This window comes from Camelus ferus, chromosome 5, assembly GCF_009834535.1.
Source record: "Camelus ferus isolate YT-003-E chromosome 5, BCGSAC_Cfer_1.0, whole genome shotgun sequence".
NCBI lineage: Eukaryota > Metazoa > Chordata > Mammalia > Artiodactyla > Camelidae > Camelus > Camelus ferus.
In genome coordinates, this window is record NC_045700.1 from 65433046 (window position 1) to 65447627 (window position 14582).

Here is a 14582-nt window from a genome sequence, read left to right on the forward strand (position 1 = left end):
TCTGATGCAATCTTGCCACTTTTTCAGCCAATGAGATTAGCAAAATGAGGTATCTAGTGAAATGATTGAAGCTTGTTTCCTCCACATGGGTTGCTATCAAAATATCTGCCTTTGATTTAAAATTGTTTTTCCATTAGCTGGGAGCATGTCTGGACATATGAGTCCTGTCCATATCCAGTCTAATGTAACTATTTCAGGGAGAGTTTGCAGCTCATATCAAGAACAACAAATTGCATCTCATGTTCAGAGTGCTTTCTGCTGATTTCAGTGTGGGTGCATGTGCCCTCTGAAGGAAGGATGCTGAGGCCTTTCAACTTGGTACAAATTACCTACCCCAGAGCACATATTCTTGGAAAACACAGTAATACTACATGAATAAATAGTTTTCCTTTTAAATTATTCCTTATGCATTTCTACCCATATTCCTCCTTTAGGCCCTTATGATTTAGATTCAAAATTGGAGGTTTTCCTTGGGTATTATCTTTTTAATTTTCTGTGTGTGTGTGTGTGTGTGCGCGCACGTGTGAAAGAGAGACAGACAGACACATGGGGAGGGAGGGAGATGGGTCTTTACAATCTATCTATTACATGTGCTGAGATATCTTCATTACAGACTTTCTTCATTTGAATCATTGGGTTTTTAAATGCCAGTTATGCAACTCAAAGAAAAGAGCTTCAGGGAAATGGCAATGTTACCAAATCTATCAAATCCTGCAAAGGGTGTGCCTGCTTCAAGGCCTCACTTAGTCGCTTTTCTCTCATGAGCATCAGGGCTTGTTGGGAACTGAGTTGAAGTCCTCAGAAATTAGGCAGGTTAAATGAGTCTTGGTGTATTTGACTCAGTGTCCTGATACAGACAGGGAGAGGGCTCCCCACCTGTTTTGTGTAGACTACTACCTTCAGTTTCATAGGCCATTATTTCTGCATTTTTAACCCCAAGTACCAGCTATGTAATATAAGGACTCTAAATCACATATGACCTTTTTCCCTTTTCATTTTCATCCTTTCTCACCTTTCTTATTGGAGCAATGTGTAAATGAAGCCTAAGTTACCTTCTCGGCATGTCTGGAAATTCTAAAGATGATAAAATAGAAAATGTTGGCACTAGAAAGGACTGTGCCATTTGGTTTTCCTGATCCTTTAGCAGGTTTCTTCATTGTTCTCTGGTTTTGGAGAACTTGACAGTGCTGCCTGCCAGGGATGCGGTTTCCCTTGATGATGAGTGAAGGGTGGAGTTGACTCTCCTTACCACGGTTGGTCGTCCTCTGGCTCTGGTGTCAGGGCCGACCGGATGACGTTGCGTTGGCATGAGCAGGGCTGTCCTCAAGGCTAGGCTGCTGGCGAAGGGCTGTCAGGCCTGATGATTAATAGGCCTGCGGTGCAGCGAGGTCACTTAATGCACAGAAAACCCTAAACACAGCAGCCTCATCGGAAACAAAAGGCAGCACTCTCCTGCTGCAAAGATGCTGTTTACGTAAGGATTGCTCAGTCAGACAGCCGTCAGTCAGTTTGCAGTTTTCCATCCCTAATATGTTGAAGTTTGGAAGGAACTTTGAAGAAATTAGTAATTACCTTGTATATTAACATTTTAGTTGAAACTTGAAGCATTTCAGTTAAGAAAATACAGGGGTAAACAACAAGGGCCTACTGTACAGCACAAGGAACTATGTTCAATACCTTGTAATAGCCTATAATGATAAAGAATATGAAAAGGAATATATATACATATATATATATACACACAACTAAATCACTGTGCTGTACACTAGAAATTAACACAACATTATAAATCGATTGTACTTCAATCTTTTTAAAAAAGAGAAAGATAAAAAGAAAATACAGGGTGTGTGTGTTTGTGTGTGTGCACACCCTCACACATGCAAAGGTGTTTTAAAGAGCTTCCAGCAGGGTCTTCATCCCATTTCCTTGAGACCTTTCCAGGGCCAGGCTCTGTCCATTTTCCCTACCTGTGTATCTGCAGCTTCTGCTTCTGTACTCGCATCTTTACTTTAGCATGTAAATATGCCCAAGTATCTCCCATCTTTAAGAAACAAATCCTTTCTTAGTCTTGCATCCTACTGGAGCTATGGCCCAATTTCTCTCCTTTAAAGATAGCTCCCTAAGGAATAAGTCTCGGCCCTTCACCCATCTGCAGTCTGGCCTCCCTCATCCTCCCAGAAACCGTTCTGTCCCAGGTCACTAATGAATTCCCCTTTGCCAAATCCAACCAGCACTTTTCAGGCCTCGTGAGAGCCTTCCCCATATTATCTGACCTCTCCTCTGCCTCTGATGCCATTGACCCCCTTCATCTTTCTTGAAATTCTCTCCTTCCTTGGCTTCCTTGATGCTAGCTCTTCTGCTTTTTCTCCTCGGACGGCTCCTTCCCAGCCTTCTTCCTGCAGCCATTCCTTCAACAGTACTGTTTTGCCACCATCCAGTCTTTTCTGTGTCTCTCTCTGGCTATCCTGGGCTGTTCCTCGTTTTCCCGCCTTCACCTGTAGGCACCCAGATCTCCTCCCTGGACCCGTGGATGACTCTGCCTGGATTTTCCACGGTTCCAGTCCTTTCTCCCCAAAGATGGCTCCTCTTCCTTATTCCCTGTGTCAGTAGTTGGAGCTGCCGTTTACTCCTGGCCCTCGCTGGACAGCCATGAGCAGTGCCTTGCTCCTTCCCAGCCTCCCCGTCCCGTCAGTCACCCTGACATGTGGCTTGTGCTGCAGAAGTCTCTCTGTGATCGACGCCTTCTCTCCAACCCCAGGGCAGCTATTGCAATTCTGTTCCGGTTTCCACCATTTCTCACCTAATTTACCTCCAGAATTATCCATCCTTTCAGTCTCCTCCCCCTGCCCACTTCTGATGTCAAGTGATCTTTGAAAGTCACAAATGTAACTCTGTCATTCTCTTGCTTGAGGCACGTCTGTGGCCTCATCTCTTTGAGGGTACACTTTTCTCTAGGCATCCAGGCGGGTCTGGTTATGTTCTGATTTTCCAGGCTCACACTCTGCGGTTCCCCTCCCCAGCACTCACACATACACGGCACCTTCATCCCCATAAGAGCCTTTCCCTTGAAAGAATCCTGCTTGTCCTGGCCGCTCTGCTCTGACCCACACTGCTCCCTCTACTTGGAATACCCACTCTTCCATTCCTTCAGATGCATTCTGACCTGTTGGTTCTCTGAGCCTTTCCTGAACAGGTGTCCCACAGGCAGGCCCCCCCAACCCCCGCACAGATGTCTTAGGTCTCAGCATTCCATGTGGGAGCTGGAACGGTTTGCCCGTCTATCTCACTTGCCTGTATATATTAGAAAAAACTATGTCTTCGCCAAATTTCCTGTCTCATATGTGCCCAGCATCTACTTACTGCAAAGAAATGTGTGTTGATTTTAGATTCTGATTGTAGGTTCTTAACCACATGAAAAGTCATCGAGGTCATAAGGATGGACTTCATTTGCATTAAATTCCTGGGAGATATGGTGATCACGAGTTGTGTTTTCTGACCAAAAAATGCAAATAATTATCCATTCTTTACTAAATACATGAATAGTAAAGTTGTAAAAGTAATGCTGCCGTGACTCTCAAGGGGTATCCATCTTTGCCTCCCAGACACCCGCGACTCCCCAAGCAGTCCCTGATGAGGCTGCAGACCATCTCTGCGTCCCCTGCAGAGCCCAGCCCATCCTCTCCTAGTCAGATCCGCCTGCGGCAGCTTCATGCTACCCAGGCACACCTTGGGCTGTTGGTTCTCCACAACCCCTTTCACAACGCGGAGTTTCGGGGCACTGACCCCTGGGAGTCCCTGCTCGTTCCATCCATTTCCTAAAGAGCTCCTGCCAGATAGGCCACCTTGTACACATAAGCCACAGTGCGGGAAGCCCTTGGCGTCCCCCGATGGGAAGCTGCCCGTGCTTTTCTGGGCTGGACTTTTATGTCATTAGTTACCCTGCACTTCCGCTGTGGATATTCAGATAAAGACAAGTACCATATAACAGCACCTATATGTGGGGATCTAAAAATTACAACAAACTAGTGACTATAACAAAAAAGAAGCAGACTCGCAGATACAGAGAACAAACTAGTAGCTTCGGGATTGGGGGTACAATCCACTGGGTGTAAGACAGGTTCGAGGATGTATTGTACAACACAGGGAATATAGCCAATAATTTGTGATCACTGTAAATGGAGTATAATCTTTAAAAATTGTATAAAAATTTAAAAATATTTTAAAAAATAAAATGAAAAAATTCAGAGAATGTCTTGGCAATTCAGTCTACCTTGGAGATGTTAGCAATGAGAAAGAGGAACGAACTGACAGCGGTTATCTGGGCTTGCCTTTGAAACCCTTGCCTCCTCTAAGCAGAAGAGCGAGTGCCTCCCTTCCTCTAACTGCAACAGACCTTTTTCGTCTTTTATTTACATTAAAAAGCATCACTATAACAGACACATTTTAATGCCTCTCAGTCTTCCTTCTCAGGAAATTTATTCTCATATTTGACTTCCCTGCTTTCATGCTATAATTTCCGTCCTCAGGGAGAAGAAAAGCTGATTGGCATTATCTGTCTTGAAAGTCTATTTTTTATGGCCATCACTAAATCTCCTGGACACAACATCTTCTCTAAACACAATAAGATTATTTCCTTTATCTTTTCTGCATATATTGCATTTTCCAGTTCTTTGTGTCTGTTATGACTGACCTCTTGTACATTACAGTAATAGACACTGAAGAGTGCCAGAGAGGAGACAGCAGATAATGTGCTTCTGGAGGGGCTTAGAATCTCTTCTAAAGGGGAAGAGAAAATAGGTATGTGAGATATATTTACATACGGAAACACTAAATACATCACTAACTTAGCGGAACAAATAATGTTAAAGGAGTATGAGGGATGACTGTGCCCAAAGTTGGTTAGTTATTGTGAGAATAATAATGAACAGTGTTTGGGGGCAAAAAGGACCCAGCTTAGAAAGGAGAAATTGGAAATTCTCTTTGTTGCTTGTTGACTGTGTTCATTGAACTTATCCATCTCCAGCCCTTAGCACAACACCTGACTCATCTTAGGGACCCAGTAGTGTTTGTTGACTGGGTGACTGATTGGCTGTGGTACTCTAGTAAAGGGTACACCAGTATGATTTGGTTTGTAAATTTTATAATTAATTCTTATATATCCTTTATACCCTCAGTCATGGAAGTTTTAGGATTTTAGAGCAGAAGGAACTTTAAGTAGCAAAACATTAGAGGTGTGCTGCCCTGCTTTTGTCCCTGCTAGAGTTCATTTCAGTCACCTTCTTTCTGACTTCCTCCAGCTGACCTGCATGTATATAAATTAACAGAAAAGGCAGGAGCTCATCTTTAAGTGATTTTCCAGCCTACATATTTGGTTCACTCTGTCTGTTCTTCAGTCCTGCTGCCGCATTGCTTTCCTTTTACTTTTTTTAAGGGATTTCATTATGAAGCAGTTGCCTCTGAGAAAGGTTATTTCTCCCATTCAACCACACCGAAATACCCTCTGTCCCCATATTAGATGATCATATTTTGCTACCGTCATGACCCCGACTGAAAGACTGTGTCCTATGTTTCCTTTTCTGCACAGATTTTTTGGTCTCAAGTCATTTTGCATTCCTCTTATACACTATGGAGGGAACTCTAATTTGAAAAGATACACTCACTCCAGTGTTCATAGCAGTACTATATATAATAGCCAAGACATGGAAGCAACCTAAATGTCCATCAACAGACGACTGGATAAAGAAGTTGTGGTATATTTATTTATACAATGGAATACTACTCAATGATTAAAAAGAATAAAATACCATTTGCAGCAACATGGATGGACCTGGAAATCATTACTCTTAAGTGTAGAAAGCCAGAAAGAAAAAGAAAAATACCATATGATATCACTCACATGTGAAATCTAAAAAAGAAAAAAGAGGACACTAATGAACTCATCTACAAAACAGAAACAGACTTGCTGACATAGTAAACAATCTTATGGTTACCGGGGGAAAAGAGGGTGGGAAGGGATAAATTTGGGAGTTTCAGATTTGCAAATGTTAACCACTATATATAAAAATAGATAAACAAATTTCTTCTGTATAGTACAGGGGGCTATATTCAGTATCTTGTAATAATCTTTAATGAAAAAGAATTTGAAAATAAGTATATATACACACACACATGCATGACTGGGACATTATTCTGTACACCAGAAAATGACACATTGTAACTGAGAATACTTCAATTTAAAAAAAAGGAAGTGCTTATATATACTTAAAAATCTATAAATGCAATGTTGTGTTCTGGATTGGATCCTTGAATAGAAAAGGGCCATTGGTGAAACAATTGGTGACCTCTGAATAAAGTCTAATTTACATAGTATTTCATTTGTTAGTTTTGATCAGTGCACCATGGTGGTGTAAGATGTTACCAACAGGGGAAGCCAGGTGAATGGTATCTCTTTCCCTCACTTGACTTTATGCTCCTTGAACTCAGATACTGGGACTGTCTCATTCATAATTGTCTTTCTAGTGCCTGGCACAGTCCTTGGTATATAGTAGACAGTCATAGATGTTAACTGAGTTGGTGGTTTCTTTCATTTAGGATACAAGAAAATTGCATAGTACCCCCTAAGACAAAGACAGAAAATGCTAGCACCATGAGTTTTATTTTGGGGGTGTGTGTGTATGGTGTCTTCTATCCATCTATGCTTTAGTACCTGTTTGCTTGTCCATAATTGGTCTTTTTTTTTCTGTCCACTCACTGTCATTTATCCAGATGTTGTGAACTGACAGCAGCCAAAGATATTGGACAGATCAGAGTCTCAGTTTGAAATATTTTGTCCTATCATTCCAATCTGTACCTACAGTCCCAAACTCATCACCATACACATAAGAAGATGGTTCATTAATGTGCTATTTGGCACCACCGTCCGCATTAATGAAATCCATAGGAGCCTCTAGACAGAGATACGCAAGTTGCCACTCCAGTTGATTTTCTGAACTCCAAAATCTACTCGTCTAGACACCAAATTCAGTCACCTCATTAAACAGTGAAGAAGCTGAAGCTAGATGGGCTTTCCAACTTGCCTGAGATGACACAGCTGATTAGGGACAAGAAGCCTGGCACTCTGGCCCTCAGACACGGACCGCTGCATGGTATTCCTGGCACCTGGGGCTACATTAAAAATCAAAGATGAAAACTTTACTCCCTTTTTGGTATCTGTATTAGAAAGAAAAATATCAGAAATGTATTATTATGGGTTTCTCAGAGTCTGGGGAGGAGGAGTGTGGGTAGGAGGGGAGAAGGCAGAGGAGAGGGCTTCCTGAATGAGATTTTGAAACTTATCAGAAAAAGTGTGTTTTGTGGCAGCACATTTATTTCTGTTTCTGTCCTTGTTTTCAGAATCTTCCCCAGAGAATACCTCCTCCAGCAGATCCACCTGTATTCCCTTGCCGATCTGCAGCAGGTAAGCACTGAGGGGGCCATTTCATTTCTGTTTTCTTCCTTAGAAAGTGTTTTTGTTGATTATGGTCTTAGCACTGAATTCTGCTATCATTGGAGTAGTTTTCTCCGCAAGCCCTGTTGATCAGTTATTTTCTATTCAGAATGAGAAAAACACACTTAATATAAAAAGATACTATTGGGCAATAAGAAACGCTGGCAAGGATATGGAGAAACTGGAGCTCTCATTCGCTGCTGGTGGGAATGGAGAGTGGTGCAGCCACTTAGGAAAAAAGTTTGACAGTCCCTCAAAAAGTTTAACACAGAGTTACCAGTAAGTAGCAGTTTCACTCCTAGGTATATATCCTAGAGAACTCAAAACAGTATGTCCACATAAAAACTTGTACAAAAATGTTCAAAGCAGCATTTTCATAATAGCCAAAAAATGGAAACAGCCCAAATGTTCATCAGCTAATGAATGGATAAACAAAATGTTGTATCTCTATGCAATGGAATATTATTCAGCCATAAAAAGGAGTGAAGTGCTGACCCAAGCAACAACAAGGGTAAATCTTGAGACCATCCTGCTGAAAGAAGCCAGATAGAGAAGAGAATATATATTTTATGATTTTTATTTTATTTGGACTTTTCTTAAAATGTCCAGTAGGCGAATCCACAGAGACAGTAGGTGAGGGCTTGCCAGGGCCTGGGGAGGGCCGGGGGTGAGGAGTGGCTGCTGATGCTGTGGGGTTTCCTTTGGGGCTGATGAAAATGTTCTGGAATTAGTGGTGATGGTTGCACAACTTTGTGACTTTCCTAAAAGCCAGTGACTTGTGCACTTTACAAGAGTGAGTTTTACGGTATGTCAATTACATCAATAAAAAAATTGGACAAGGAAAAAAGACATAAAAGGCAATGAATATATTAAACTCTTTGACTTGTCCTCAAGCCAAACAGTTGGATGACATTAAATTTTAGTAAAACACAGCAGAGTATGTAAGAGTCAAAATCATCTTTTTGTACTTTTATTAGTGCATGTATGTCCTTTTAATGATTGACCTGGTTAGCAGCCGGAAGAAAACCAACACTCTGTCTCTTCAAACCAAAGCTCTGAATATGTTCAGCTTTGGTTAATCATTTAAATCAACAGCTCACTCCCTAAGAAGCTTTTAGACACTACATGAAAGCACTGCCTTCCTTTCCATATGTTGTGGATTCTTTCAAGAGTCAATTACAAAAAAATAATAACTGGGACAACTTTCAGAACAGCTCAAACTGCTGTGATTCAGTTCTTTTGTCTATTGTTGTTGTTTTCCTCTCTGGTGGTTTTGCCCAGAAGAAATGAGGTCAGCATAATCTGTGTTCAGACCCTTCAGTCATTCTTCAGGGCTTAAAAAAAAAATAAAAAAGTAAAACCTTGGAAAGTAATATAAACTTAAGACTTTTGTGTTCTTTTTATCCCCACAGAGGTAGGCAAGTTATTTTAAATGGTAGAAAGAGTGTTAGGGCATTTAGCGGGAGAGAGCTGAGAGAATGCTAGGGTTTTAATTCCACTCGTGCGTCCAGTTGAAACCTGTTTGCACATATCAGCTCCTTCCACTCCTCAGTCATGCTGCCCTTTACTATGTAATCAAGCAACAGTGATCTGCTGGCTGGAGTGGAAAGAGACACAGTTTTAATTTTGATTACCCAGCGGTGTCCAAGGGCAAGAATCAGATTCCACACCCAGTACTACATTTATGTATTTTCTAGCCTTTACCTGATCTCAGTATCTGAGGGCCCCAGCTCTTATCACTGGAGAGGTGTGTTTAAAGGCACTGACAGCTTATTCTTGTAAAGGCAGTTTAAAACAGAAGGGGTGGGCTCCAAAGTGAGTCATTTCTGAGGAAGCCTTTCAGAAATGCATTTTGATACCAGATGAAGAGAAAGAATCAATTCCGTATTCCGTATTTATTTAGGGTGTCAAAGCAGTGTACCCACTTGGCATAATAAAGTCTTCTTTTTAAAGCTTTCCTATACCCTGCTGTCTTTTCTTCTTGTCTTTTTTCCCCCTTGTAATCATCAAACTGTACATGCCAAGCAGCTTACTGAAATCAGTGGCAGTGGTATCCTCGGTGGGCCAGACCATTAGCCCCGGAGCCCCATAAGCAGCTTAATCAGTTTTCAGCCTCACTAGTAAAGCAATCAGCAGCTTATCAAACTCCCTGTGGGCGGGGGCAGCCAGAGCACCATGCATCCATTTACTCCACAGTTCACTCCAACCTGTGTTTTTGTGCCTGGCTTTAAGATCCCCAAACCTCATATTTAGAGGAAGTTTAATTCAATTACTTCTTCTGCCTGAGGTGGGTTAAATTGGATTTAGCTTTTGATCTGTCTACATGGAGGCTCTCAGTACTGAAGGGCACCTCCGCCCCATCTTCCCTTGGTTTCTGAGTAAATTTCAGGCATGTTCTCTGGATCTGGTTATTGCAAATATGTAAGAGAAGGGAACACAAGAAGGGGAAAAAATACTACTGCCTTGTGACAGAGCGTGTCAGGCTAGCAGGAAACCCAACCTAACTGACGCAGCTGCCAACCCCAGGTCATCCTGTACCATTTCAACTTCCGTCTGGGGGCTACGGCACCATTTCAAGTCAGCTGCAGGAGTTTTAGGGTAAGTTATTTTCCCCATTTGATTCCCATCCTCACTCCAAAAATAAAGGTCTCTATAAAAGCACCTCTTATATCATATAAAATAACTATAGAAAAATGAATTTCAGTTTATAAAATTTTGCAGGGGAAAGGAAGAAACTCCAGCAAGTAACTGAAGAATCATAGATCTCAAATAATGATAATATAAATCATTCCTAAAGGCATAGATTCCTTTCTACAAATTTCTCTCAAGTGAATTTGAGTTTTCCCACTAGCTTTTATTTAAAAAACAAAATGTAGATATTTTCCTCTCCAGAAATAAAAAAAGGTTAAGATTAATAAACATGGTAAAGGGAGATTTATAATTCAAGTATATATACAAAAATCTTAAAATATAGTACACAGAACGCTAATACCATCCTCAATAAAGATGCTGAAAGAATTCTGATACCACAAAATTTGCAGCTTTCTTCTGTCTCTCCGTTTTCATTTTTGTAAGTTACAGCTCCCAAAGTTTTTTCAGTTAGACTCAATTCAACAAGTTGGCCGAAGATTTCAGGCTACTCTAATGCCTCTGATATTACATTCAAGACAGTTTTTCCCCTCTTCTCATTATTTGAATTCACTGGCCTCTTTACATGCATTCTACTATTGTACACTTGGACATGAGGAAATAAATAGCACCGACTGACACTGCTTAGCAAAGGGAACACCCTCTAGTTGTTCTAGGAGCTGTAGTCGCCTGCACACTGATCAATATTTGTAGCTTATGCTGGTTCTCAGTTCCTAATTGTCTTTTTATTTCACTGGTAATTAAGTTGCTCACTGGATTTTACTTGGACACTGCAGAGGTGGTAGGTGACCACCACACAGCCATTACTTGATCAGTTGGCAGGCACCATATCATGAAAAAGTGAGTCCTTCTCCTGTGCTAGTGGCAGGGCCTAGGAAGGGGGCAGAAGATGAGGGGAGGGGCTCTCCAGATCCCAGGAGCTCAGAGGAGACACCATCCTGAGTTAGTCATGTCTTAAGTTTGGAATTTCAGATGAATTTCTGTTCAGTGAAGTAGATACTATTAGAAAAACACTCAATCTATATGCTCTTTGAGTGTAAATCTGACAGAATATACTCTTTTTTAAAAACTAAAATAAAATCTTACAAACAAACTTCCAGGAGGTTTAAGTGCAGAGCGGTTTTTTGAACTGATGGGCAGTTCCTCATAAAGGACTTGGCAGGCAGTGACTGTGAATATGTGACTGAGTGGACAAGTGTTAGTGCCTGTTTTTAATGGGGAAATGAGGCTGCTTTTTAAGAGCTTTTTCCTGGTTTGGTACTTTGAGAAGGGAAAGTAGAATAGAGTTTGTGTTTTGACATTTTCAGTCTACCCAGGATCATCAGGAATCCATGGGGTGCTTTGCAATAGGAATACAAATTTAAAAAAAAAAAAAAAAAAAGATAGGTTCCCAAGAGATAGGAGAAACGGTACCATAACCCTCAACGTGTTCGCTTTTGGTTGTAGTTCTCCCCTTTCCCTGTTGAGTGTGTGACAAACCATCTCCTCACTCAGATCCCTTTGGCTCTTTTAACATTGATAAGAAAGTTCCACATTGTATCAGTAGAATACATCAGTATAAGCATGTTAGTTGGTCTTAAGGAGCAAATCACAACCGTGGTTTAATATGCCATTCCTCGGGCTGTGTTAAGTGATAGGAGACTTCTTCTAAAGTTCCTTCTACCTGCTGAAAGTTCAGATTTGACTTCTAAATTTTGGCTACCTGTGCTCTTGTGACAAAAACTTAAAATGGATATAAATGACTAGCTCTTCTGGTGTTACTCACCTTTGGGACGTATGTGAGTTAAGCAATGAATGATTCTATTTGTACAGGCTTCGTGAGAAAGGATATTGGATGATCCCAGGGGTGAGGCAGGTGGTTAGAGTAACTCCTCCCCACCCACTCCCTCCATGGCTCACCACCTCACCTGCCAGAATGCACACACCTCTTGTGGGGCAATCGGAGGAGCTGACTTCCCCACTGTTCACCTTCCCTGGGCTCTAACTTTCTAAACCAGACCCTACCATCAGGTTAAGGCAATTAGATTCTAGTTTATATGAAATATATATATATATATGTATATAAAAACACAGGCATGCCTCATTTTATTGCACTTTGCAGATACTTCACTTTTTTTAACCAATAGAAGGTTCATGGCAACCCTGTGTTATCAGATAATGTTTAGCATTTTTAGCAATAAAGTATTTTTTAATGAACATATATACTTTTTTAAAACCATGCTTATATGCTTAATCCACTACAGTATAGTGTAAACAACTTTTATGTGCACTGGGAAACCAAAAAATTCATGTGACTCGCTTTATGGTGATATTCGCTTTATTGTGGTGGTCTAGAGCTGAACCCATGTTATCTCCAAGATGTGCCTGTATATGACCTGAGAAGAGTAAATTTGGGCACAAATTCTTTTGTCTTCTTAATAAGTTGAAAGCACAGGATAATATTTGAGGGGGATAGATTTCAATAGATAGATTATGAAAAAAAGATGGAAAAGTCTGAAATTTGGAGTACTTAGTAAAGAGATGTGAAGTGGGAAGGTGGGGTGACAGAGGGGAGGACCCCCGAAGAGCCATGAAAGAGAGAGGGGTAAATCAGATGCATACCGCCTTTCTAGAGGTGCCTAGAACAGTCTGAACTGTTTGTTTTATGCTAAAGCTATGAACATTTATACTAAGCCACTGGGCATGTAAATGTCCAGTGAATCAATGGATGGATGGATGGATAAACACACACACATATATACACTCTCCTGAACTCGTTAGTACTCCCTCTCCCTAAAAGAAAAGCAAATGAATTAATTTAACAAACAAAACAATATTAGAAATGCTGCTCTGTAAAATAATGCACAGAATTCTAAAACCAAATAAAATCTCCACTTTTTACATCTTGGAGCACCAGTGAGTTGTTCAATGTTGCGAACGTTCTGAACACTAAGCATTCCTGAACAGCTAGCTAGCTTTTTCTCTCGTTGCCCACACCCACAGAGCTCAGGAATCGTCATCCTTGTGACCTAACATTTGTCAGAATTGGCACCTGAAGGAATAACGCAGATGGTGGCCCTACTGTGAAGATTTTCTAATGTGTTCTAGCTAGTGAGTACGATCACCAAAAGGTGACGTTTAAGGCATTTCAAGGCCACTTTTTAAAAACATACTTTGCTGAATTCTTCCTCGAGGAAGTTATGCAAGTTATTTTGCACGGCTCTGCCCCACCAGGCAAACACAGACGCAGAGAATGTTATTCTCTGTGGGCGCTATTCACAGAGTCAGCAGACAAAGGCTGTGCCTAAGTGGGCACCCAGCGCAGCTGCCCTTTCCCCGCAGAAGTGACAGGTGATGACCTTTATTCACATGGCGGCTGACGTCTCTGGATCTCCAGCCCAGAGGAGCGCAGCGCCTCAGTGCCCACAACCAAGTCACCAGTCCCCAAGCCTCAGGAGCCTAAGGAACTTGTATTCATAGCCTCTCAGCACCCCTGCTCCCTGCATCATTGTCCACCCGGGCCTTGGTGGCCAGGATAACTAATTAGGAGCATTCAGATTTAACAAGCAGAAAAACAAAGCGTGACAGCTCGCCGGTGTCGCTCCACGGCCAGTGCCTGTGTCTGCTGCAGCCGTCACTGCCCTCAGAAAGCCCTGAGCATCATCTGGGGACGGAGGAATGAGGCCTCCATTAAAACATCACTAAGTCTCTGGTAATGTCTTTCATCAGGGAGTTCCAACCAGTTAATGAGTTAGAAGAGAGGACCAGAAGTTATCTGAAGGCAAATCATGCCTTTTACATAAAGCGGGTTTTAAACAGTGAATGTGGGGGTCTCAGGGTAAAAGGAAGCGACCGAATGTTGCTCTTCGAAGGATCTGCAGGTTGGCAGCAGAGCAAGAGGAGAGTCGCTGTTTCTCAGGAGAGCAGGTGCTGGACAGGTCATGCCTCGTGTTCAGTCTCCCAGGGTGTTCCAGATCCTTGGAGAAGGAGGGAACAGGGAGGACCGACGGGTACTGCTCAGTGCCGGGACTGGCGTCTTCTGACTCCTCCTGGAGGCCTTCTGTCCTGCCGATCACAGCTGCTGGTGTTTTGGTGCTGAGGCCAGTTAGCCGAGTGGTTTAATGCAGATGATTAACAGGAGGGTATTGCAGATTGTTCCTTATGCCAGCTGGTTAGTCTTTGCCCCAAGAAAACTTTGCCTGCTGGCAGACCCAGGCGCCACACCCAACTGCAACAACACATCTGGCCCACAGACGCAGTGGGGAAGGGGGGCAGAGGGGGTGGCGGAGGGCAAAGTTACTGCTCAGAAAAATGACCTTCTGTTGTGAGTGTTGGAGAGAGAGCCTTGTCATCCAGGTGAGAAAGAGCTCAGAGATAAGGATTCCAGAAGTCCCTGGAAGTACAGACAGCATGGTCATAGGTGAGGATGTCGCCGCACATCCGGGTGGTGCTTGGTCAGTGCCAAAAT

The 14582-nt window shown here is 42.1% G+C and overlaps 1 protein-coding gene across 6 annotated transcripts in view; it reads left to right on the top strand.

Moving 5' to 3' along the window:
- The window catches only part of PLEKHM3 (pleckstrin homology domain containing M3), a 164135-nt gene that overhangs the window by 86584 nt on the left and 62969 nt on the right, over positions 1 to 14582 (top strand). For all 6 annotated transcript variants that reach the window (XR_004320017.1, XR_004320016.1, XM_006182127.3 and 3 more), the window contains exon 6: positions 7393 to 7456. Coding sequence is in view for 4 of the 6 variants with exons in the window: in XM_006182127.3 (XP_006182189.1) it covers positions 7393 to 7456 (64 nt within the window). In the remaining 2 variants the exon portion in view is untranslated. The remainder of the gene's footprint in view (positions 1 to 7392; positions 7457 to 14582) is intronic.